At 44.8% G+C, this 26,493-nt stretch overlaps 1 protein-coding gene across 6 annotated transcripts; it reads left to right on the plus strand.

Moving 5' to 3' along the window:
• Positions 1 to 726: 726 nt before the first annotated feature.
• On the plus strand, positions 727 to 25,040 carry LOC132646058 (NXPE family member 3-like). Of its 6 annotated transcripts, none has more exons than XM_060367956.1 (8): positions 727 to 940; positions 7,284 to 8,026; positions 8,927 to 9,009; positions 12,382 to 12,453; positions 22,228 to 22,284; positions 22,755 to 22,967; positions 23,408 to 23,479; positions 23,639 to 25,040. In XM_060367956.1, the coding sequence occupies exons 1-8, from the start codon at positions 884 to 886 to the stop codon at positions 24,169 to 24,171; spliced, it is 1,830 nt and encodes a 609-aa protein (XP_060223939.1). In that variant the 5' UTR covers positions 727 to 883; the 3' UTR covers positions 24,172 to 25,040. The 6 variants fall into 6 exon arrangements, with proteins under 6 accessions (XP_060223939.1, XP_060223940.1, XP_060223943.1 ...); XM_060367957.1 differs by having other exon boundaries at positions 728 to 940; positions 12,388 to 12,453; XM_060367960.1 differs by lacking the exon at positions 23,408 to 23,479 and having other exon boundaries at positions 728 to 940.
• Positions 25,041 to 26,493: the final 1,453 nt, after the last annotated feature.

Genomic DNA, 26,493 nt, shown 5'->3' on the forward strand with positions numbered 1-26,493 from the left:
ACAAGAGATCTCTCATCTAAAAAACAAGAGATCTCTCATCTAAAAAACAAGAGATCTCTCATCTAAAAAACAAGAGATCTCTCATCTAAAAAACAAGAGATCTCTCATTTAAAAAACAAGAGATCTCTCATCTAAAAAACAAGAGATCTCTCATTTAAAAAAGAAGTTACAGATTATTGTGAAGAATGATGACCTGTATAAGTTTTTATACCTTGTTGGTATATAATTCCAGTAGGTGAACAGGCAGAAGAAAGAATAAATAACTGATAAGGAAGTAAGAAATTAACTCTGACTGATGCACCAACCAAGGACCATGCATGGAGAGGGCCTAGGCCCCCTGCACAGATGTTGCTCAGTGGAAGCAGAGGCTGAGTCTGACATGAACTTGGTTGGCTGCTCTTTGGTCACTTGCCCCTGGTGAATGGCTTTGCCAGGCCACAGAGGATGAGGATCCAGGCAGTCCTGATGAGACTTGATAAGCCAGGGTCAGTTGGCAGGGGATGAGGACTCCCCTTTCAGTGGAATAGGGAAAGGGATGGGGGAAGAAGAAGAAAGGGTGGGACCAGAAGGAGACGAGGGAGGGAGCTACAATTGGGATATAAAATGAGTAAATTGTAAAAAGTATTTAAAAAAAAAAAGAAATTAACTGTGAGCCAGCTGGACTTAGGGACCAAGGGCCAAAGGTTCAGATGTTACAATATTCCTCCACTGGACACTGTGTACATATGTCAGGTGACAGTGTTCACAGAAATTGGAAGTCAACACAGTGAATCAGCTCCTTTATGCTGGAAGGGCTTGTAAAACTTATGACTCCGTGTGAGCGACCTGGATTTGTTTCTATAACTCAACAAGATTCTAGGCTGCGAGGATCCAGGCTCCATTAATGGGGTGTTCCAAGGGCTACAGGGTTCTGACCGTGGAGTTAGTCTTCCTGGTTTTGGTAAGTACTTTCATTGCCTCTTGTTGACTCCATTACTGCTTCTCCCTATGTTTGCATTGGTTAAATGCTTTAATCTTGGAGAGTGACCCAAGGGAAGCTCTCCTTCTTCCTCCTCCCACTCCTGAGGGGTATTTGGGAACACCAACTGCAGGGAGAACATTCTAGAAGGAGTGTGAGCAGGAGGGGTCCATCAGGGTGTCTAAAGTCAGAAGTTGCCCAGAAAAGTGCAAAAAGGAACTTGCTGGGAAGCCATGAGCGATGTCTGCTTGCCCTGCACAGCGCAGCAGCAACAAAGAGAACACTTCTACCTACATCTGCATCAGTGAACAGATGGGTTTGTTGGGATTCCTTATAGGAGCACAATTAAGAGGTTGTCCCCAGCCAACCATGTCAACACCACTTCCCTGAAGCTGCAGAAATTCTCCTGTTAGGAGCGTTCACCTTCTCTGTGCCCCAGCACCTCCAGACACCACATGCATCTGGAGAAGAACTGCAGACAGCTGGACAAGGTTAGCGATGGGGGCAGCTGGACTCCCAGGTGAGGCTCTAATGACCCTCCCCGAGCCCTCCTTCTGCACAAGAAAGTCTACAGGCGGGGCCATGTGGAGGCTCCCCTGCCTGTTGTCACAGCTGCTCTGGGGAAGACGGTGATGGCCGTGCTCCTCACCAGCGCTCAGGTCCTCAGTTCTCTTGCCTTTAGAAGACGTTGTTCTGTCTGCCGCAGATGAGGAGAAAGAAGTCCTGACCCGACTTCCACTTTACCCACCCAGCCATCTCCCTGAAGTTTTAATTAATGTGATTGTAATCAGTTGCCCTCAATGAAAGTGTTTGGGATTCTGGTTTCTCAGAAATAAAAAGGGATCATTTCAGTCCCATAAAATATTATAAACTCTTTGAAAGTCCCTCTATTGGTCTGCTCCCTTAGAATTTTGTAATTTAATTCCTTACATTCTTGTGGTGTCCCCAATGTCGCAAAGATTAATGTATGCATGAACTGCCAGTGTGCGACAGAACGTCTTTACAATTCTTTCCTTTTTAAATTGTCAGTAGCTACCGAAATAAACAGAAATGTTGCTCTTAGAGAGGTTTCGCTTTTAACCTGGAGTGGAAAAACCTAGTGTATAAACAAACAGAGAGAGAGGCAGAGAAAGAGAGGCAGCGGAGGGAGAAAGAAACAGGAGAGAGAGGACTAGGATGGGTGAAGGGGTCCAAAAGAGGGAGAGGATGACAGACCATAATGTGAATGAGTGTGACCAAAATGCTTCCTATACATGTATGAAACTGACACAGTATATGTAAAAAAAAAAAAAAATTTAGGCTGGGCACTGGTGGCACATGCCTTTCAGCTCAGCATTGAGAGGCAAAGACAGGCAGATTTCTTAGTTTGATCACAGCCTGATGTACAGAGAAAGTTGCAGGACAGCAGGGGCTATACAGAGAAACCATGTCCCCTGTCTCCAAAAACCAAACACCAAAAACTATAATAATAATAATAATAATAATAATGATAATAATAATAATACAAACTTAAATTCCCGCCTCAAGCAAAAACAAGCTAAGAAGAGCTAGGGAGAGATTTCCTAGTAATTGTATGCAAGAAAAAGCCAAGAAGTGTTCTGGAGGAAGATTTTCGCGTTTACCTATCAATCAAAAATAGAATTTTTTAGCTCAAAGGGTATTGGTATTGATATTTAGGCAGTAAGATTTTTTTTTTTTTTTTTTTTTTTGCTGAAAAAGTAGATTTCTCACTTTTCTTAGAGAGTGAAGGATGGGAAATATACTAAGAGAAATCAAACATTATTCTGAGTGCAATAAAAGGGTGAAAAGGTTAAAAAAAAAAGGGAATCCCTTCTTTCATTTCCATAAGAACTTTGTGTTGTGTGAAAGGCAAAGGTTTTTTTTACCTTCCCTTTAACCTTTACACGCACTAAAAAAAGTTAAGCTGTAACATACATCAAATGTCCAAGGGAAACAAAGACCCAAGCCTGCATGTCTGTAACCCAGAGCCAGCAGCTCACCACGTGGAGAATTGTGAGTTGGTGGCCTATGAAACAAGCTCCAGGCCGACCACTTGTAAGATCTGTCTATAAAAAAAAAAAAAAAAAAAAAAAGAGGAAGCACAAAAAGCAAACGTAAAGGTAGTCGCTGGAGAGTGGCTCAGAAGACCTTTCCCCTCCTTGGATATACAAGCTGTTAACAGTCGCTGTGGGGGCTGGAAAGATGGCTCAGTGGTTAAGAGCACTGTCTGCACTTCTAAAGGACCGGAGTTCAATTCCCAGCACCAACATAGCAGCTCAGAACTGTCTATATCCCCCAATTACAAGGGATCTGACACCTTCACACTAATGCACATTAAAAAAAAAAAAAAAAAAAGTTGCTGTGGGAGAGAGATTCCCTTCAGTGTTGAAGCCACTGTAAAGTTTCCTTAATTAAACTAATGAGTACACACACATGAAAGGAGAAGAGGACTATTTGAGCTGGCAAGGAAGATCAGCTGGAAGAGGAAAGGATAGAAAAGGGGGCAGTGGAGGGCTAGAGAGAGCTCGTGGTTAAAAATGCTTGCTGCTCTTCCAGAGGACCCGAGTTCAGTTACCAGCATCGGTGTCCAGTAGCCCACAATTCCTGTAACTCCAGTTCCAAAAGACCTGACACCCATCTCTGACCTCCATATGCCCTGAACATATACATGAATAAGAACAATTTTTTTTTTAAATAATAAAAGTGTTAGGCATAGTGACTTCAACGCCAGAACTTGGGAGGCAGAGGCAGGGTCATGTCTGTGAGTTGTTGTATGCCAGTCTTATGCTATTATTAGATTTTCCTGAATCTCCTGCTATAATTGTTTACTCTCAATATGCAGAAGGAGTTGTTCTGCATATAGAAAGTGGTGACTACATCACAGATAATTCAGAATTAACCTTGTCATTTATGCAACTACAACAGACAGTCAGAAGCGGTCCGTTCTCTACCACCCATATTCAGTTTCACACAGGCTTGCCAAGAGCACAGCAAATAAAGAAACTGACCAAATATTAACAGTAAGTATGTTAGTCTATGAGTCATAGGCCTCAAATTTTTATGAAAAACACCAAGCTAACAGCTAAGTACAAAGAATTTTTTTTCTATACCCTGGCAACAAGTCAAGGATTTTAGCAGAAAATGTCCTCCTTGCTCTTTGCATAAAAAAAAAAACAAAAAAAAAAAACACCAGAAGTAGCCCTAGCAGTACCAAAAGAAATAAAATTTGGCAGAGGGATGTGTTTCATTTTGCAAAAATTACAAAACTAAAGGTTGCACCATACCATTGGTACATACTCAAGGTTTCAATGGGCAACTGCTTTGAGTTCTGAAAGCTGATTGTGTAGTTACACATTTACTGAACGTAATGGCTATTATGGGAATAACTGTAGATTAAAATTGGCATTGACTGGTATATGTCTCCAGTAAGATAAAACAATTCTTTGCAAATTATAATATAGAGCACATCCTACAGGCATGCAGTTGTATAAAGATATAATCACACCTTAAAAGAAATGCTTATAAAATAAAAAGGAAGAATAAAGACCCACCAGGAATAGACAAAATAGTGCTCTGTTACCTTTAAACTTTCTAAACGCCAATGAGAAAGGAACAACAGAAGCTGAGACACAGTGGATTATAGAAAAACAGTGGAATTACATTAGTCTATATACTATAAGGATGTGTTAACATCAGAATGGAAATCAAAAAATATTTTGTGTTGGGGACAGAGCTTTGCTTACACTTCCACAGGAAATGAAAAGCTGTGGACATCATCAAAACTAAGAAGGCTCAGAGTTGAGCAGGGGAGGTCTTCTGAAAACCATAGACCAGCCACTGCCTGCCCCTGCCAGCCAGAAAAGGCTGAACAAGCAACATTCACACCTAACCACTGACAGGCCTGTGAGCAGGACTTTGGTCTCCTGCAATACAGAGCCATCCCCAATGCAGAGCAACAACAGGCCTATGGGCAGGACTTCAAGACAGACTGTGCTGAATACAGCATCCTGTATGCTCAAGTTCACAGGGCTGGGGGTGGGAGGGAGATTCAGAGACTTCAGGGAGTTAACTCCAGAACACCAGCTCCCAGCAGATAAAATAGTCCAGGAGTATAAAAGGTTCAGGAAGCGGTGTCCAAGTAACAGGAGAGAGAAGTATCACTGTTACCTTCTTGTCTCCTTTGTGGATGTGCTCCTTAGAGATCAACAGAAAGATCACATCAGACACACGAGAACCCTGAAAAGACATTGTAAAGAATGGAGAAGCAAAAACCACAACAGTAGCATGGCTATGTGGAGTGCCCACGGAGGCCTCAAAACTGCACAATTAATAGCTAAAACAAGTGGGGAAATATAGTGTGTTTATCTTTTGCACCTGGCCTTTAAAGGATCCCCAGTGACTGGTCAACTGGCCCTTTAATTTCTCTGCTGTTAGAACTGCTTGACCATATGACCATCAGTGTTGGTTGCCTTTTAGATATCTGGAAACAGGCTAGATTATTTAAAAAAAAAAAAAAAAAAAAAAAAAAAAAAAAAAACCTAGCTGATGAGACCACTGGTGGCAGGAGTCATTGAGCCTGGAGAGGCTACCCTTAAACCAGACAGCACTCCTGTTGTAGAGAGGGAACACCAACCCACCCACAAAAACATCCCACCCACAACTTACGCTGCCTACAGGATGTGCAGGGATAAAAATAGAGCAGAGATTGAGGGAATGTGTAACAAATGCCTAGCCTAACTTGAGACCCACTCCATGGGAGAGAGCCAAGCCCTGACACTATTGGTGATGCTCTACCGTATTTGTGCATGGGAGCCTAGCATGGCTGTCTTCTGAGAGGATCTGCCCAGCAATGCATGAATTAAAACAGCAACGGAAAACAAGACTCAGCCAAATACTAGGCAGAGTGTGGGCAGCCATGTAGAAGAGCCGGGGGAAGGGTAGAAGGACCCGGAGGGAACAGCAGCGCTGCAAGAAGACCAGCAGTCACAACTTGCCTGGGACCAGAGGGGCTTTCGGAGAGTGAAGCATCAACCAAAGACCATTCATTACTAGACATATACACTCCTTTACACATGTGTACACAATGGGCAGCTCAGCCTCTATGTGAGACCCCAGAAAGGGGATGTGGGCTGTCTGCTCTGACATGATCTCTATGGTCTTGACTTGCAATCACTCCCCTCTGGTGGGGGCCGTCTTGCCAGGACAATGTGAAAGGGGGAGAACACGGTCCTAACGCCTAACATGACTGGAGGTGCTGGGGTGGGTTTGGGGGATGGTGTCCCCTTTTCTGAACGTCAGGGGAGGAGGGATGGGAGGAGGGATGGAGAAGTAGGGAGGAACAAAGGAGAAGAGCAGCAAGGAGAGGAGGGAGGGCGATGACTGAGATGTAAAGAATAACTAACTAAAAACTAGCTGAGGCTGAGAAAGGGAAGTGGGAGAACAGAGAGGGGAGGGCCATCTGTCAGAAGGTACTGTTAGGAGAGAGCGGAGCCAGGAGAAGCTGACCTGAGCAGATGGGCGAGAGCAGTGGTTACAGTTTGGAGCTGCTGATACTGGGAAAACTGGGAGAAGGGACTGTTTAAACAGACTGTGGGGACAGAGGAAGGAATGGTTGGAAGAAACATTTGAAGGGGCTGGGGGGAAGCGGGGAGGAGGGCTGGCAGGGAATGAAGAGAAGTGGTTACCGTATGTAACCATCTGCTACTAAGATTTTACACACATGTGTGTACACACACACAGAGAGAGACAGAGAGTTTAAAAAACAAAAGCTAAGAGGCATTCAAAGCCAGAAAAACAGGTCAATGGTTAATACACTGGCTGCTCAGAGTACCTGGGTTCAGTTCTCAGCACCCATTAGGAAAATCACAACCATTAGGAACTCTAGTGTAAGGTGATCCAGTGTTCTCTTCTGGTCTCCATGGACACCAGACATGCATGTGGTACACGTACAGATGCGAGCAAAACACTCATACACATACATCTTTAAAAGAAGAAGAAGAAGAAGAAGAAGAAGAAGAAGAAGAAGAAGAAGAAGAAGAAGAAGAAGAAGAAGAAGAAGAAGAAGACTCCGAGTAGGGACTCCAATATTTTTGGTAACATGCGGTGGCTATATTGGGACTCTCCAGAAATTCTAGTGACACTACCATCCCAGCCTTGAGACATTTCTTTCACACGAAGGTCATGGTGACTCAAATGCCAGGCTTAGGAGTACAGAATGGCAGAGTCAGATGGGTCTCCTAGGAGCTTCTCAGCCACGTGGAGCACCTCCTTCCAAGAGTAAAATGGGCACACAGCATACTGGCATGTTCTCTTGCTTTACCCACAGGTGTTCTATCTCATGATGTCTTGGCCTGAACCCGTGACCCGTTGGATCCCACAACCTCTTCCTGCCGCTGCATACGTCTCAGAGTCTGTCAACTGGGATTCTCTCCCTCAAGAACTCACCAACCTGACCAGCCTTCTATACTGGCCTCCAACCGGTGGGCACAACAGTGACTTTTTGGCCTCAACCAGCCCCAAAACCTCCACCTACCACCTGGCGGGTCCTGCCCAGGCCACCTATATTCTGGGAAGCAACCTAGAGGCCATCCTTGTGGCTAGGGATCACTGGGGCAGGCCCAAGGCTCATGGTGGGGATCTGTTTCGGGCACAGCTGCTGGGCCCGGAACTGAAGGCAGGAGTGCCAGGGGAGGTGAAGGACCTGGAGAATGGCACCTACCTCTTGTCCTTCCCCCTGCTCTGGGCTGGCAGGGCCCAGGTGCAAGTGAGGCTGATCCACTCCAGCGAGGCAGTTGGGGTCCTGAGGAGAGTCTGGAGAGAAACACGGGCCACCGTGGATTTTAGAGGGTATTTCCAAGGAACGAATGGCATTCAAGAGGTTGTCACCTGCAACGTGGACCCCCAGTCGACTGGAGCCAGAGGGCCGACCTGCCAGTACAAGGATGTGGTTTCTGGGGAGATCTGGTTCTGTGCTCAGCCCCCAACTTTGCCCTGCAGTGCTTTAGTGGGTCACTCGAGTGGACGTTACCTGAAGGTGACCACACCACATGATGAACTCCTGCTGGCTGGGTAAGACACCTAGACTCTCGAATGTTCCCAGTTCTAACTGCAGGTATGTGGAGATCAGGAGACAACTTGAGGAAGACAGTTCTCTCCTTCCACCATGAGGGGCCCAGCTATCACACTGACAATGTCAGGCTTGGCAACAAGCACCTTCATCATCATCACCATCACCATCACCATCACAATCATCATCACCATCACCATCATTATCATCAACATCACCATCATCATCATTATCATCACCATCATTATAATCACCATCACCATCATCACCATCACAATCATCATCACAATCGCCAGCATTATCACCATTTCATAATCATCATTATCATCAACAACATCACCATCACCATCAACATCATCACCATCATTGTCATCATCATTTAGGGATTCCTGATGCCCAGAGTGAACTTGAATTCCTTGGTGTTTAAGGATGACCTTTTAGTGCAGGCAGAAAAGTCAAGTTCAAGGACCTTCTTGGCTTGGGATGCCTGAGCATGAGATCCTGTGTCAAAAAGGCAGGCGTGAGGGGGGATGCAGGTGGAGGGTTATTTTCCTAGTGACCCGGTGTTTCTGTAACAATACTAACGACATTTATTACTCTTTCTAGATTCTAGTGCCAGGAAAAGTACATTTTCTCACTTGCTGTGGAGCTCTGTTTAGTATGAAAGAGATCTACGTGGCTCTTTGGTTATCTTAACTATTACTGAACTATTACTGAAGATTTTTCTCCTCCTTGTCTGCTCCTCCTAACTACTCTTCTCTCCCTGTGTTAGTGTGCTGGCTTAATTGTGGTGGCCTGGAATTAGGCAGAGGATAAATAGCCAGTCAATCATGGCATGCTCTTTGCAAATCAAATATCCCCCGGTCAACTGCCCTCAAAGCTCACACTCAGTGTTTCTTCAGGAATGTGACTGACCAGAAACTCCCTTCAGGCATCGCAGCCTTCCTGGTCACACCAGCAGAGCCTGGAAACAGGAATGATATGGGTGAGTGAGGCTGGAAGTGGTTGAAGTTGGAAATAATCATCAGCTTGGATGGGTTGTGGGCCTTTTTTTTTCTGAGAGAGAGAGAGAGAGAGAAAGAGACAGAGAGAGAGAGAGAGAGAGAGAGAGAGAGAGAGAGAGAGAGAGAGAGAGAGAGAAATGGGTGAGATTCTCTCTCCTGTACAGGTGTATATGGAGGCTAGGCTGATGTCAGAATGTTCCCCCCAATTGCTCTCTATTTTATTGGATTTTACTTTAAGTTGTGTTGTTTCTTGCAGGGAAAGCAGTTTCATCTCTGGCAGTGTTCTGATAACTGAGAGCAACCAGAGCAGGAAAAATTGGGGTCCTGCCAGCCCAAGGGTGGCTGGGTAGGTGGTGGGCAGAGCTCAAGCTGGAAGGAAGAGCTGATTCTGGTCCTTCCAGCCATTGCAAGCTAGCAAGGGAGGACCAGTGTCCATATTATTGTCTGTAAAGGTTCTGTTGTGGTTGTTGTTTGTTTTTGGTTTTGGTTTTCTGAGACAGGGTTTCTATGTAGCCTTGACTTTCCTAACTCACATTGTAGACCAGGCTGGTCTTGAACTCACAGAGATCTGCCTGCCTCTGCCTCCCTGAGTGCTGGGATTACAGTCATGTGCCACTGCACCTGGCTCCACAGAGGTTCTAAATGTGGTGTTTGCAAAGCAGTGAACCGAGAGGCCTTGAGTAGCCAGACACTCACAGTATTCAGAGGGACACAACCTCTCTCCAGGGGCTCCTCAGACAGGAAGAACCTGGAGGCATTGATGCCCCCCTCAGAGAAGTGAGGGATCCCTGTGTTCATCGTGTGCCCAACCCAAAGGGAAACTGAAGTGGGGGGCAAAGAAGATTTATAGGGGCTTCCCCAACAGCAGACAGAGCTGGAGTGAGGGTGGTGCTTGATTTTCCACATGAACAACACACACAAAGAGAGAGAGACAGAGACATAGAGAGAGAAGTCTTTGTAAAAAAAAAAAAAAGAAAGAAAGAAAGAACCTGCTCCACCACTGACGAGCACAAAGAACACTGGGCACAGGGTGGAATGTACCAGTTGCTTTATCCCTGAGGAGACCACATACAGTGCCCTAGAGAAGGCAAAGTTGGGTCTAGAGCCTCAGGAGCAGTGATCCAAGTGTGAGTGTGCAGCCACTCAGAAGGTCTGGGCCAGGGTTCAAACAGCCTTATTGCAAGCATCCTCTAAGCCCCAAACGGATGGACACTGACCCAAGTACTTGAGGAGTTTGGACGTGTGGGCCACCACTCCTGCCAGGGAAGGTGCTGGCCACCAGCCACCAAGCCCTAGGCTGGGGGAAGGGCTACAGCTGTGATGAAGCACCCAGCCAGCAGGTCAATATTCTGGGCAGTAAACATGGCCAATCCTATAGAAAGGTCCTGTTTGATTTTTCAGACAAGTGTCTCACTGAGCATGGAGCTGGCTGTTCCAGCTACGCTGGCTGCTCAGTGAGGGCCTGGGCTCTGCTGTCTCCAACTCCCCAAGTGCTGGTGTTCCAGGCACACCACACCCAGTTTTCAACATGTTCCAGGGGTCTGTCTTAGACCCTCACCCTCGCACATCACCCACCAAGCCATCTCCCCAGCCCTAACATGGGTTTTATTCCAGGACTTTAACCTCCTTCCTGCCAGGGAAGTATGTACTGTGGTTAGCCCTGAGGCTGTAACAGCATACTTCCTGGCTTCAAATGCTCTCACTGTCTTTTACTGTGCTTTTAAAAGCCCACTTTACACGCTGGATATATGGCTTAAAGGAAGCATACTTGTCCAGTACTTGGACAAGGTACAAGACACCATCCCTGGCTCTGATAAGAAAAAGAAAATATTTTATTAAGGTGTAACACACGTAAAACAACAGCTGTGTACATATATAATCTATGCAACTTCCTGAATTTACAATAAGTATACACCTTTGAGGCCACCTCCACAATCCGTGCTGGACACATATCCATCCCCTCCTTGATGCCAAACCTTTAAGCTTAAGGATGTCAGGAGTGATGAGTACACGAAAAAGGGCCTGGACAGGGGCTCTGAGGTTCAGAGCCCTGGCTGCTCTTCCAGAAGACCTGAGTTGAGATCTCAGCAACCATGTTGGGTGACTCTCAACTGCCTGTGGTTTCAGCCTAAGAGAATCCTCCATCTGACCTTTGCACACAGATGGCATACACAAGCACATATGTAAAAAAAAAAAATAAAGAACACCAGGGTAAATTCAGCTTCTACTGGGCAGTGTGGTGCCTACCTACCATGTTGGCACTCTGGAAACAGGAAGGTCACAGTTCAAGCGTGGCCTCTCCTCATTTTGAATTCAAACTTAGGATGAAACCCAGAGCTTCATGAATGCTGGGCAGGCATGCTCCAGCTGTGTCCCTAAGTCCTGGCTCCTCCGTGTTTTCTCCACAGCACCAGCTCTCCCCTCTCCCTCTGGGTCCCTTCTCCCTGCTTTAAAGGGTCCTCTTGAGGCTTGGGCTCTAACTTTGGAGGATGAGGTTGGACAAACACTCGTGTGGATCATCTCTGTGGCTCTTCCTGCTACTTGTAGCCTTCCTTGGTGTGTGGTGGAGAGAGCAGGGCCTAAGCCCTGGGTGCAGGAAGGCAGTGGCACACAGCCTTGACCTCTGAGGGGTGTCCATTTGCCCTTCTTCACATGCTTGTAATCCTTGCTTCTGACAGGGCTTCTGATGTTGTTCAGCTGAGGTTGGTGAGGCTTCACTATTTTAGAGATGGTCTCACTATGCAGCCCTAGCTGGCCTGGAGTGGGCTATATGTAGCAGGCTGGCCTTGAACTCACACAGATCCACCTGCTTTGGCCTTAAGAATCCTGGTATTAAAGGCATGCATTTCCCACGCCTGCTACTTTATTTTGCTTTTGAAACAGTCTTGGGTAACACAGGTTGACCTGAACCTCCTTTTCTCAATTTTTAAAAAGTGTGTGTGTGTGTGTGTGTGTGTGTGTGTGTGTGTGTGTGTGTGCAGGGCACAGTAAAGGTGTGGGGGTCAGAGGGCACCTTGCTGAGATAGATTCTCTCTTTTCAATTCATGGGTCCAAGCATCAACCTCAGGCCATCAAGACTGGATACTGAGACACATTAATGGCCTTTAAAAATTACTCACCTGTTTATGATTACATATGTGTCCATGTGTGGGTGAGGGTATGTGTATGCCATAATGAGTGTGTGTGAGGTCAGAGGAAAACTCTGTGGAGTACTTGTCACCTTCCACCTTTATGTGGGGCCTGGAGAATTGACTCAAGTCACCACCAGGCTGCCACAGCAAATGCCTTTACCCACTATGTCATTTTGTGGGCACAAACTCAAGGTTCTGACCCCTTTGCCTCTGTCTCCTGAGTTACAGGCCAGAAGCTGACATGGCTGGCTTATTCAGTGCTGAGATTTGAACCCAAAGCATCAAACATACTAGGTAAGCATTCTCCAAACTCAGCTGCATCTCAAGCCATTTATGTTCTTTTTGTTTGTTGCTTTTGAGAAGGGTCTCACTATGTAGCCCTAGCTGGTCTGGAACTTGTTATGTAGACCGAGATGGCCTTCAATTCATAGAGACTGATTGACTCTACCCCCATAGGCATGAGCTACCATGCCTGGCTCATCATCATTTTTCTTGATTACCGTAAACTATAATATTCTAGGAACTCAGTGTTTCCATCTCTAAGTGGAGACAGGAACAGTGCTCCATCCTGAGTGTGGAGGTGTACACCTGGAGCTCTATAATCAATTAATTGTAGATCTATTTCATGTGGGCTTTTATGCCTTCTTCCTTCCCAATCCCTGTAAATACCCCAACACCATGGAGGAAAGAAAGCTTAGTGGGGAGAAGGGACCGCAATCCTCTTTAGGTTCTTCCTGCAGGTTAGGGTTATTGAGCTCCTTGAGGCAAGTCCAACCTTCATAGTTAGGAGACCTGATTTCTCACCAAACTGCACCAACAGCAACCAGGAGCAGCAGGGGGAAGCAGCAGCCCTCTTCTTCCTCAGAGCCACGGACCCTGGGTCTCTCGTGGCTCTGGCATTTATTGTCTCTCAGAGTTGCCAGAATTAAACTATCTGAGCTGGCAAAGTTCAGGGTCCTCTCAGAGTCTGCATGGGGTAAATAGTCAGCTGCTGTGGGCAATCTGGGCAGCCCCATATCTCACACCTGGGATTCAAACAAAACCATGTTTGCATAACATAACAATTTGTTTTGTATTCATTGTTTTTTTGAGACTGGGTTTCTCTGGGTAGCCCTGACTACCCTGGAACTTGATTTGTAGCCCAGACTGGCCTCAAATTCAGGTAAATCTTCCTGCCTCTGCCTGCTGAGTGCTGGGATTAAAGGCATGTACCACCATGCCTGGCACATAACTGAGTTTTGACAGAAACCAAAACTTACACTACACTTCCCTCCTTTAGTCTTAAAAAAAAAGAAGAAGAAGAAGAAGAAAAAAAAAAGAAGAAGAGAAACTGGCCTTTTCTCTAGTATGAATGAGACTTGTTGCTTTCTTAAAGCAAGGAACTATTGTCAAAGAACCAAACACTTTTTGAATCAATGGTTTCTTGTATCACCTTGTAACTCTGGTCTGCTCTTGTCTGGAATGGCTTGTAATTTTTGCTGCTGAGTCTTGAGCTAGGAATTCAAAGCCATTTGCTAATGGCAAGAGATTACCTCGTGTGTTACTCTTGGACCTGCACTCATTGGGCCAATGATGCCTTTTACCACAGTGCCCACAAACCCCGGGAAAATCAGTCATTTGTGCCTTGAACCCAATGGTGCCATAAATGGCTTTGCTTTTCTGGCAGAAAGTACCATATTTCTCAGAGTTAACACACTGGGGCTGTTTTGAGTTCTGAGGCTTTTAGCAGCTGGGTCCCAATTTCTTTTCAAATGACCATATTTACTGCAGTTGAAGCACCAAGCGTTGTGGTATCTAAGGCTTTGGCTGGCTACTGAGAAAGCTGCTGGTGGTAAGCTTGTAACCCCAGGCTCTCCTCTGGCAGCTCAGTTTGCTCAAGATTAACCCTTTCTCTTGAAACAGGCTGTTTCTCTTTAACCCTTTCTCCCTGTACTTCTCCTGGGTCCCAACCTGCCCAGGAGCTGTGAGAACTTGACACCAAAAGTGCATGGAGTTGGGCAGGGTGGCAATTTCAGGAAACTCTGCTTCTCAGTCTGTACCCTTTTGTTCTCCTTTTCCAGTGGTGCTTTCGCTTCCAAGCTCTTCCATCTCAAGCCACAAACTCTCTACTTGCACAGCCTCTGCAATCCTCTCAAGCGTGAGAGGATCGAGTGATAATTCTGGTTTCTATATTCTATCCATTGTTTGTTTCTTAGACCCCACATATCCACTTGCAACTTTCCCAATTGTTCAACCATTCTCCCAATCTCTTTTGAGTGGAATACAGGAAGAAGACTAAGCAAAAACAGAAAATCCCCTCTGGGAGCAAAACGGGAGAGAACCCAGTGGCAGTAGCTGCTATGAACTTTTTGCTGACATCTTGAAACAGTATATTAATTCCTTCATACCCTGCTTTCTCCTCTACAGCATTAGAAACCAGATTTTCCACTATTCCAAGCCCTATATCTGGGCACCTCTTGTCGGTGTCTATATTTCAACTATTTTAGGTTCTTATACCTCTACCTCTACGACCCTTCTCCACCCCAATCCCTCCCAACTCCAGAACACTATGTAAGAGAGAAAGAAGGGTAGTGGGCAGAAGGGCCATAGTTCATTTTACTACTTCCTGATGGTTAGGGTTGTTGGGTTCCTTGGGGCAAGTTCAGTCTTCATAGTCAGGATATCTCCAACTTCTTCATGTCAAACTGCATCAACAGCAGCCAGGACCAGCAGGGGGAAGCATCATTTGCCCCCTTTCTCTCTCTAAGCTCTGGCCTTCATTCCCTCTCCACAGTCCTCAGAATTAACCTATCTGCAGCTGGCAAAAGCTCACGCCCATCTCAGAGCCTACAGAAGAATGATAGTCTGCTGCTGTGGGCAGCCCCCTATCCCAACTTGGAATTCAAACAAAACCATGTTTACATAACATAACTGAGTTTTTAAAGAAAGCAAACTTCCACTACAGAGTTCCAGCACTCTGGAGGTGAAGGCAGGAAATGTAGAAAGTCAAAGCCGTTCTCAACTGAATAGCAAGTTTAAGACAACCATGAGCTTTATAAGACTGTTTCACACACTCATGTACACACACACACACACACACAGAGAGAGAGAGAGAGAGAGAGAGAGAGAGAGAGAGAGAGAGAGATACACCAGAACAGAATGTCACAGTTCTCTGTGAGAATACCTGACTGGACCATGGAAATGGATCAGTGGGCAAACATGACCTGATTCAAACCCTGGTACATATGTGGTGAAGGGAAGAACTGACTCCCAAAGGCTGTCCTCTGAGTACACACATGTGCTGTGGCCTGCACACACAAATAAACAAATGTAAAAAAGTTAATTTACAAAACATTGTAAACAATGCCAGACATTTTATAAGATGTTCATTTTTTAATTTTTATTTTATTAATTACAGTTTATTTACTTTGTATGCCCGCTGTAGCCCTCTCTGCCATCCCTCTCTCACCCTCCCTCTCTCTTCTTCTCTTATGTCCCTCCCTCAGTCCAATGATAGGGAAAGTCCTCCTTCCCTTCCACATGACCCTAGTCTATTAGGTCTCATCAAGACTGGCTTCTTTGTCTTCCTCTATGGACTGGTAAGGCTGCTCCCCCCAGGTGGAGGTGATGAAAGAGCCAGCCCACACAGTTCATGTCAGAGACATCCATGTTCCTATTATTGGAGAACCCTCTTGGACACTGAGCTGCCATAGCTTACATCTGTGCAGGGGTTCTAAATTATCTCCATGAATGGTCCTTGTTTGGAGTATCTATCTCACAAAAGACCCCTGTGCCCAGACATTTTGGTTCTGTTGTTCTCCTTGTGGAGCTCCAGACCCTTCCAGGTCTTTCTATCTCTCCCTTCTGTCATAAGATTTCCTTCACTCTGCCCAAAGTTTAGCTATGCATCTCAGCATAAGTTTCAATACCCTGCTGGGTAGAGTCTTTAAGAGGCCCTCTGTGGTAGGCTTCTGTCCTGTTCCCTGTTTTCTCCCTCTTCCAATGTCCATCTCTTTTGCCCTTCTGAATGAAGATTGAGCATCTTACCCAGGGTTCTCCTTGCTTAGCTTCTTTAGGTGTACAGATTTTAGTATGATTATCCTATATTATATGTCTAATATCCACTTATAAATGAGTATATACCATGTGTGTCTTTCTGCTCCTGGGATAATTCACTCAAGATGTCTTTTCTAGATCCCATCATTTGCTTGCAAAGTTCATGATTTCTTTGTTTTTAATTGCTGAGTAGTATTCCATTGTGTAAATGTACCACAATTTCTGTGTCCATTCCTCAACTTAGGGACATCTGGGTTGTTTCCAGATTCTGGCTATTACAAATAAAGCTGCTTTGAACATGATTGAGCAAATGTCCTTGTTGTATACTTGAGCATATTTTGGATATATGCCTAGGAGTGGTATAGCTGGATCTTGGGGAAGCACTATTCCTAATTGTCTGAGAAAGCACCAGATTGATTTCCAAAGTGGTTACACAAGTTTACATTCCCACCAACAATGGAGTAGGGTTCCTTTTTCTCCACATCCTCTCCAGCATGTGTTGTCACTTGAGTTTTTGATCTTAGCCTTTCTGATGGGTGTAAGGTGAAACTTCAGAGTCATTTTGATTTGCATTTCCCTGATGACTAAGGGTGTTGCACATTTCTCTAAGTGTTTCTCTGCCATTCGATGTTCCTCTATTGAGAATTCTCCGTTTAGCCCTGTATCCCATTTTTTAAGTGGATTACTTGATTTGTTGCTGTTTAACTTCTTAAGTTCTTTATATATTCTGGATATTAGTCCTCTGTCAGATACAGGGTTGGTGAAAATCCTTTCCCAAACTGTAGGCTGTTGTTTTGTTCTGATGACAGTGTCCTTTGCTTTAAAGAAGCTTTTCAGTTTCATGAGGTCCCATTTATTGATTGTTGATCTTAGAGCCTGTGCTGTTGGTGTTATGTTCATGAAGTTGTCTCCTGTGCCAATGAGTTCAAGGCTTTTCTGCACTTTTTCTTCTAACATGTTTAGTGTGTCCATTTTCATATTGAGGTCTTTGATCCACTTGGATTTTAGTTTTGTGCAGGGTGATAAGTATGGATCTATTTGCATTTTTCTACATGTAGACATCCAGTTAGACCAGCACCATTTCTTTAAGATGATATCTTTTTTCAATTGTATGGTTTTAGCATCTTTGTCAAAAATCAGGTGCCCATAATTGTGTGGGTTTATTTCTGGGTCTTGTCTTCAATTCCATTGATCCACCATTCTGTTTCTATGCCAGTACCATGCAGTTTTCATTACTATTGCTCTATAGTACAACTTGAGATCAGGGATAGCGATATCTCCAGAAGATCTTTTATTGTAGAGGATTGTTTTAGTAGTTCTGGGTTTCTTGTTATTCCATTTGAGGTTGAGAATTTTTTCTTTCAAGGTCTGTAAAGAATTGTGTTGGTAATTTGATGGGAACTGAATTTAATCTGTAGATTGCTTTTTGCTAAGATGGCTATTTTTACTATATTAATCCTGCCAAGCCATGAGCATGGGAGATCTTTCCATCTTCTGATATCTTCTATTTCTTTCTTGAGAGACTGAAAGTTTTTTCATACAAGTCTTTGACTTGCTTGGTTAGTGTTACACCAAGGTACTTTGTGCCCTTTATGGCTATTGTGAAGGGTATTGTTTCCCTAATTTATTTATCTTTTTTTATTTCTCCTCGGACCCAACTGTCACTGAGTAGCGAGTTGTTCAGTTTCCATGTGTGTGTAGGCTTTTTGCTGTTTCTGCTGTTCTGTGGCTGAAGGTGTTTATCAGCTCTAGGATTTCGCTGGTAGAATTTTTGGGGTCACTCATGTATACTATCATATCATCTGAAAACAGTGATACTTTGACTTCTTCCTTTCCGAACTGAATTTCCTTGATCTCCTTTAATTGTCTTATCACTCTAGCAAGGACTTCAGGCACTATGTTGATGTATGGAGAGAGTGGCAGCCTTGCCTTGCCCCTGATATTAGTAGGATTGATTTAAATTTCTCTCCATTTAGTTTTATGTTGGCTATAGGCTTGCTGTATATTGCCTTTGCTATGTTTAGATAAGTGCCTTGTATCACTGATCTCTCCAGGACTTTAAACATAAATGAATGTTGGATTTTATCAAATGCTTTTTTTAGCATCTAAGGAGATTATCATGTGGTCTTTTTCTTTCAGTTTTTTATATGGTGGATTACATTGATGGATTTCTGTATATTGATCCACCCCTGCATACCTGGGATGAAGCCTACTTGGTCATAGCGGATATCTTTGATGTGTTCTTGGATTTGGTTTGCGAGTATTTTGTTGAGTATTTTTGCATCAATGTTCATGAGGGAGATTGGCCTGAAATTCTCTTTCTTTGTTGGATCTTTGTGAGGTTTAGGTATCAGAATGACTGTCGCTTCATAGAATAAGTTTGGTAATGTTCCTTCTGTTTCTATTTTGTGGAATAGTTTGAAGAGTATTGGTGTTAGCTCTTCTTTGAAGGTCTGATAGAATTCTGCGCTACAAACCATCTGGCCCTGGGCTTTTTTTTTTTTTTTTTTTTTTTTTTGCATGGGAGAATTTTGATGACAGCTTCTATTTCCTTAGGGGATATAGGACTATTTAATTGATTTACTTGGTCTTGATTCAGCTTTGGCAATCAATCAAGTGGAATCGATCAAGAAAATTGTTCATTTCATTTAGATTTTCAAATTTTGTGGCATATAGGCTTTTGAAGTAAGACCTAATGATTGTCTGGATTTCCTCAGTGTCTGTAGTTATGTCCCCCTTTTCATTTCTGATTTTGTTGATTTGGATGGTGCCTCTCTGCCTTTTAGTTAATTTGGCTAAGTGTTTGTCTATCTTGTTGATTTTCTCAAAGAACCAGCTCTTGGTTTCATTGATTCTTGAAATTGTTTTACTTGTTTCTAATTTATTAATTTCAGCCCTGAGTTCATCTCCAGCCATCTACTCCTCTGGGAGTGTCTGTTTCTTTTTTTTCCCTACGGCTTTCAGGTAAGCCTTTAAGTTGCTTGTATGAGATATTTCAAATTTCTTCTTGAAAGCAGTTAGTGCTATGAATTTTCCTCTTAACACTGCTTTCATTTTGTCCCATAAGTTTGGATATGTTGTGCCTTCATTTACATTGAATTCTAGGAAGTTTTTTATTTTTCTTTATTTCTCCCCGGACCCAACTGTCACTGAGTAGCGAGTTGTTCAGTTTCCATGTGTGTGTAGGCTTTTTGCTGTTTCTGTTGTTGAGGTCCAGCTTTAGTCCATGGTGGTCAGATAGGATACAAGGGATTATTTCAGTCTTCTTGTATCTGTTGAGGTTTGCTTTGTGACCAACTATATGATCTATTTTGGAGAAAGTTCCATGAGGTGATGAGAAAAAGGTAAATTCTTTTGTGTTTGGTTGAAAGGTTCTCTGTAGATGTCTCTTAGGTCCATTTGATTCATGACCTCTGTCAGAGTCATTGTTTCTTTGTTTAATTTGTTTTGTTGAACTGTCCTTTGCTGAGAGTGAGGTATTGAAGTCTCCCACTATTAATGTGTGGGAATCTATGTGTGTTTTCAGTTTTATTAATGTTTCTTTTACAAATATGTGTGCTCTTGTATTTGGGGCATAGATGTTCAGAACTATAATGTCTCTTGGTGGAATTTTCCTTTGATGAGTATTAAATGACCTTCCCTATTTCTTTTGATTAATTTTGGTTGAAAATCTATTTTATTAGATATTAGAATGGCTACTCCTGCTTGTTTCTTGGATCCATTTGCTTGGAAAACCATCTTCCAGCCCTTTACTCTCAGGTAATGTCTATCTTTGTGACTTAGGTGTGTTTCTTGTATGCAACAGATTGTTGGATCTTGTTTACATATCCATTCCATCAGTCTTTGTCTTTCTATTGGAGGGTTGAGTCCATTGATGTTGAGAGAGATTAATGATCAGTGGCTGTTAGATGCTTGATTTTGCTGTTGGTTGCGGCAGTGTGTTTGTGTGCTTGAGTACTTTTTGTTTTGCTGTAGTGAGGTTATTTATTTCCTGTGTTTTCCTGAATGTAATTAGCTTTCCTGGGTTGTACTTTTCCTTCTAGTATCTTCTGTAACGCTGGATTTGTGTGTAGGTATTGTTTAAATTTGTTTTTGTCATTGAATATCTTGTTTTCTTCATCTACGATGACTGAGAGTTTTGCTGGGTATAGTAGCCTGGGATGACATCTGTGTTCTCTTAGGGTCTTCATGATATCCGTACAGGCTCTTCTGGTTTGCATAACCTCTGTTGAGAAGTCAGGTGTGATTCTGATCTGTTTGCCATTATATGTTACTTGGCCTTTTTCCCTTGCAGCTTTTAGTAGTTTTTATTTGTTATGTTTTCTTACTGTTTTGATTATTATGTGGCGGGAGGATTTTCTTTTCTGGTCTAATTTATTGGGTGTTCTGTAGGTCTCTTGTATTCTTATGGGCCTCTCCTTTAAGTTGGGGAAATTTTCTTCTATGATTTTGTTGAAAATATTTTCTGGGCCTGGGAGGAGGGAATGTTCTTTTTCCTCTATTCCCATTATTCTTAGGTTTTGTCTTTTCATGTTGTCTTGAATTTCTTGGATGGTCTGTGTCAGGAATTCTTTAGATTTATTTTCTTTGACAGATATATTGATTTCTTCCATTGTATCTTCCACACCTGAGATTCTTTCTTCCATCTCTTGTAGTCTGTTGGTTATGCTAACCTCTGTAGTTCTTGTTTTCTTCCCTAAATTCCTCCTCTCCATGATTTTCTCCATTTGTGTTTTCTTTAATTTTTCCAATTCTATCTTCATATCTTGAGCCGTTTTGTTGATTTCCTTCACCTGTCTGACTGTATTTTCCTTCAATTCCTTCAGCTGTTTGAACATTCCTTTGTTTCTTTTCTTTCTCTAAAGGCCACAAACTGTTTGGCTGCATCTTCCTGTATTTCTTTACGGATGCCCATAATCTGTTTGTCTCTGTCTTCCTCTATTTCTTTATGGATGGCCATAATCTGTTTGTCTTTATCTTCCTGTATTTCTTTATGGATGACCATAATCTGTTTGTCTTTATCTTCCTCTAATTCTTTATGTATTTTATTTGTTTCCTCTATTATTCTCTTATAAGCATAGATGTAAGGTCATCTTCTTGAATTTCATTTATGCTGGGGTGTTCAGGACTTCTACCCCTGGATAACTGGGTTCTGGAGATGCCATATTGCTATGTCTTTTGTTGGTTGAGCTTTTATTCTGGCCTCTATCCGTTGGGCTATCTTAGGCACTTGGCTGTTAGTTTCTGGTGCTTCCTGGATTCCTGGGGTAGGGAAAAGCCCCTTGGCAGGAAGATGATTTTTCCTGAAGGAGGCTGTCTCAGCTTTTTGGATATAATTACTGAATGGCTGGTGTTTCTCAGGAATTGCCACAGCTCACCTCAAGTGCATAGCCCTGAGTGGTACCTGTGGTCTCTGTTAGTCAGGGGAGCTCTCCTCTCACCGGGAGAAGTCCTGAGACAGCTGCCCTGCTGCTGGGTTTCTTACTCTGAATTAGCGAGCTGCTGCTGTTGTTTTTACATTGTTTTCTAGGCACAGCCTTCTTGAAGAACCAGGGAGGCCTGCGGTTTCTTCAGTTTAGTTAGGGATAACTGGTTGCCCCCTTGAAGCAGTATCTGGGGGCTGATCTTGGGGATTCCAGGCTTCCGTAGTTCTGAGGTTGAAGCTCTGTGCTCCAGTACCCACGCGGTAATCAGTGGCAGTGAACACAGCTCTCATGTGTGCAGCAGGAGACTAGAGCCTGGAGCCTGCAGGAACCAAGAAACTTTGCTGGATCTGGGTGTCCTGAGGTTGGACCAGATGTTTCCCCCACCACCATGGGGTGTCCTCCCAATAGGGAGACCCAGTCTGTGGTGTTTTGGGTCCACATTTCCGTCCAGGGTGGCATGTAGAGCATGCAGGTGAGTGTTGGCTCCAAGCTGGCGACTGGGCTCCTGCAGGAACCTGGGAACTTTTCCTTGGGTGGGTTGGGGGTCGGCTGAGTCCTCTAAGCTCGGACCTACTGTTTTCCTCACTGTGGGGTTTTCTCCCAACAGGTAAACCCAGTCTCTGGTGTCCTGGGGCCCACAGTCCTGTCTGGGATAGTGAGTCGGGTGTGTAGCAGGTCTCTGTGCTCTCGGCTGAGTGCGCCCATCAGTCTCCAGGACATTTTCGAGGGGTTGACTGGGTGACCAGAGGTTGATTCTGTTTGCTTTCCTCACTGTGGGGTTTTCTCTCAATTGGAAATCCCAGTCTCTGGTGTTTTGGTGCCCACAGTTAAGCCTGGGAAGGTGATCAGGACACGCAGGTGTGTGGCTCAGGGCTATCGAACGGGTGCCTGCCGGGACCCAGGAACTCTTCCACATTTTAGCTGGGTGGCCTGAGAGTGGACTCAATCGTGGGGTTTCATCTCACCTGGGAAACACAATCGCTGGTGTTTTAGGGCCCAGAGTTCAGTCTCCTGGTCGCTGTGCCAACACTGCTGTCCTGCTCCTCAGACACAGTGTCCTCCCAGCGCTGCCATCTGGGATCTGCTCAAGATGTTCATTTTTTAAAAAATCTTCTGTGTTTCTCTCTCCTCCAGCCTTGCCCTCCAGGCCGCCATGCCACCCTGGCCACCTGTCTCTAAAACCCTCTGGCTTCTACCACCAAGACAGATGGCACTCGACGTTCTGCTCCAGCCGCTCCTTCCCCACTGCGGACAGCATCCTGAGCTGCCTGGCTGGCCGCATGGTCTACATGATGGGGGACTCCACCCTCCGGCAGTGGTGGGAGTATCTGCGGGACACGGTGCCCTGTGAGTGAGCATGAGGGGAGCATGTGTGCACTCAGGCTGCAGAAGGCAGACAGCAACTGTGCTGAGGGAGGCCCCTGGCTTAGCGGACAGGTGGGGCAGGATGCTGGTCTTCCTGAAGGCACCTGAGTGGAGGCGTGAGCTGGTTTGCTCTGTTTTATGAGGCAGCATCTCGCTATGTAGCCCTGGTTGGCCTGGAACTCCCTTTGTGATCAAGATGTCCTCAGAGTCACAGAATCCACCTGCCTGTGCACACTGAATGGTAGATTTAAAGGCATACTTTAATGGTAGATTTAAAGCCCAGCCTGGTTGAGTTTTAACAACTCTGTGTCTGTGTGTGTGTGTGTGTGAGTAATAAGTGTGTGCAGGTATGTGTACGTGTCATGGCACAGGTCCTGTGGAGGTCACAGGACAGCTCTCAGAAGTCACTTCTCTCCTTCCAGGGATGAAGCTCAGGCCATCAGGCTTGCACAACTTTCAGCTGATGAGTCATCTCACTAGCCACACCACACTAGGCAAGCATTGCAAACCCTAACCTACATACCCCACCAGCATTGTCTGGGATCATGGTAATCTAGAGGCGGAAAGATCAGGAGCCACATGTGAAATGTGAGGCCAGCCTGGGCTGCACACTTGTTCCCTATCTTAATGTCCTCTCTCTCCCCTTCCCACAGCCCTGAAGCCAGTTGACCTCCATGTCACATATCAGGCGGGTCCCCTGATGGCTGTGGAGACAACTCGGGGGACAGTGTTGCACTGGAGGGCCCACAGCTGGCCCCTGCGCTCTCTCCGCACCCCAGTGGCCTCCCTGCACTCTGTGGCCAGAGAGCTCCATGGCCTGGCTGGGGGCCCCTACACGGTGGTGGTGCTGGGCATGGGAGCCCACTTCACCACCTTCCCTCCATCCGTCTTCACTCGAAGACTAGCAGGGATTCGGAAGGCTGTAAAAGCCCTACTGGACCGGGCACCCAGCACCCTGGTCGTTATCAAACTGGCCAACACTGGCTACAAGTCTGTGTATGGCAGTGACTGGCTCACGCTCCAGGTGAACCGCTTGCTCCGAGCTGCCTTTGTTGGTCTTCGGGTGGCCTTTGTGGATGCATGGGAAATGACCTCCAGCTTGGCTCTGCCAGACAGCATCCACCCGGGGAGGCTCATTGTCCGAAATGAAGTGGACTTACTCCTTTCCTTCATCTGCCCCACCTGAGTGCTCCTGAGGGACCTGGGGCTGGGTGGAAGGAGAGCCTGGCGTGGCCACAAACAAACAAACAGCAAATGGTGGCAAGTGGAAGCTACCCCTGCTCACCCGCTATAAAACTATTTAGTCCCATATTTCATGCACCACACAGAGAAATCTAACTTTATATAAAGGAGACCACGTTTTGCACATGCTCTTCTTTTTGAAGGTAGGGGCTGCGTGTGGCGCGTGTACAGATATATGTATGGGTGCCCTCTCTCACGTGCGCACAGAGGCCAGAGATCTCAGGGTCTCCTGTTCTATCACTGTCTTCTTCACTCCCTGAACCTCGTCTCTGTCCCTCACAGCCCTGGGAATCAGGCACAAAGTTTGTATCAGAATTTATGTGAGTGCTGGGGTTTCACACTCAGATCCTCATGTTCATGCCCTCATCCACTCCACCGTGTCCCCAAACCCTCTTTTCACTTTTGTGTTTAGGGCAGCTCTTAGCCGAGCGGTGGCAACACACATCTTTAATCCCACACGTTGGAAGGCAGAGGAAGGAGGACTGGGAGAGAACATACATTAGTGGGCGAGCATCTCTAGGACAGAGGAGGCCCCTGGGCATGGGGATGACCCTAGCTGAGGTCCCTAACCGTGGGGACATGGAGCCCGAAGTCATCACCTCATGCAGCCAGGTGGGACTTCTAGTGGAGAGAGGGGGGCACCAACCCACCCATAAAACCTTTGACCCAAAATTTGTCCTGCCTACAAGAAGTAGGGATAGAGACAGAGCAGAGACTAAGGAAATGGCAAACTAATGACTGACCCACCCCATAGATCAAGCTGTAAAGCGATTAAATAAATACAATTTAAAAAATAAATCACTTAAAAACGGATGGGTCTTGGTGCCTCTGGTCCCTTGCTTCAGCCATGCAACACCGGGTCTGCTACCAGGTTATGCTTTAATTTTAATTTTGCAGGGTTTTTTGTTTTTTTTCAGTTTGATTACAGATTTTGCAATTGTCAGAAATAATACAGAGTGGTCCTTTGTTCCTTGTCGCTAGTTCCTCCTGGAAATAACATCTTGGAGAACTGTGTATGGCGAGCTATCATGATAGGCTGTGAATAAGGACGTAAATTAGCAGTTTTATCCAGATGTTTCCACTTTTATTGTACTCATTTATACATTTGTGTGCTTTTTATTTTCGTGGCTTCTTGGCATGGATCCCGGAGGCTGCGCATGGCAGACACTGCTCAATCTCTGAGCTATACTCCCAGCGCCTCACTGGGGGATTCTAGGCGGGCGATCCACCACTGGTCTGTCATCTCATCAATTTGAAGTAGCATTCCCTTCTCTCTCTCTCTACATACACACACACACACACACACACACACACACACCCTCACCTCTCCTAACTTGCCTTTGATGGTACAGTCATCCTGCCTCAGCTCTCCCCAGGGCTGGTAATACAGATGTGTGACCCTGACACACATGGAGCCTGACTAGTTAAGAATAAACCGTACACAAGTAGGATGGGGAACAGGGACAGAGGCTGCCGATGTTAAAAGCTCATTGTGAGAGCAACATCTCTTCACGGTCGGACACCATCTGCCAGAATGAAGAAAAGTGCAAGAAAACGTGTGCTGTAACACGGAAAGCCAAATCAGAGAGTTGCATCAAGGTTAAAGCATTAGTGGCTCTCTGGAAAGAACTCAAGGCCAGATTAGTAGGAAGGAAAATAAAACAAAAATCTCATTTAACTTTAACTAAGATTTAAGCGAAAACTTTTAACTTTAATTACTGTTGTGGGTTATTGATGTTGAAATAGCGTTCTTTTGGACTGTATATAATTAATTACCTTCTCAAAGTCAGGATTTCCAAACACAGTCATGATTGCAGTTAGAGTTTCAATGTATAAATTTAGAAAGACTAGTAAATCCACACAAAAGATAGAACGAAATATTTCCTGGACTCAGGTGTATCCCACTCTGGACACTTTTCTTGAGGCAGAGGCAGGCAGCTTTCAGTTCAAGCCCAGCTTGGTCTACAGAGCAAGTTCCAGGACAGCCAGTACTACACAGAAGAGAAATGCTGTCTCAAAAAACCAAAGAGAGAAAGACAGACAGATAGAGGCAGAGACAGAGAGAAAGAAGACACACATACACAGAGAGAGAGAGAGAGAGAGAGACAGAGACAGAGAGACAGAGAGATCCATTTCTAAAGTGTCTGGAGCCAGGTTAGGTCCAGACAGTGACAAACAGAACCCCCTGAATACTGCTAGATTCTACTTGTCTATCCCTCAACAAACTAAATGCTTAGAGTAAAAAAGTACATTCCAAAAAAGTACA

Source organism: Meriones unguiculatus, chromosome 15 (genome assembly GCF_030254825.1).
Source record: "Meriones unguiculatus strain TT.TT164.6M chromosome 15, Bangor_MerUng_6.1, whole genome shotgun sequence".
Taxonomy (NCBI): Eukaryota; Metazoa; Chordata; class Mammalia; order Rodentia; family Muridae; genus Meriones; species Meriones unguiculatus.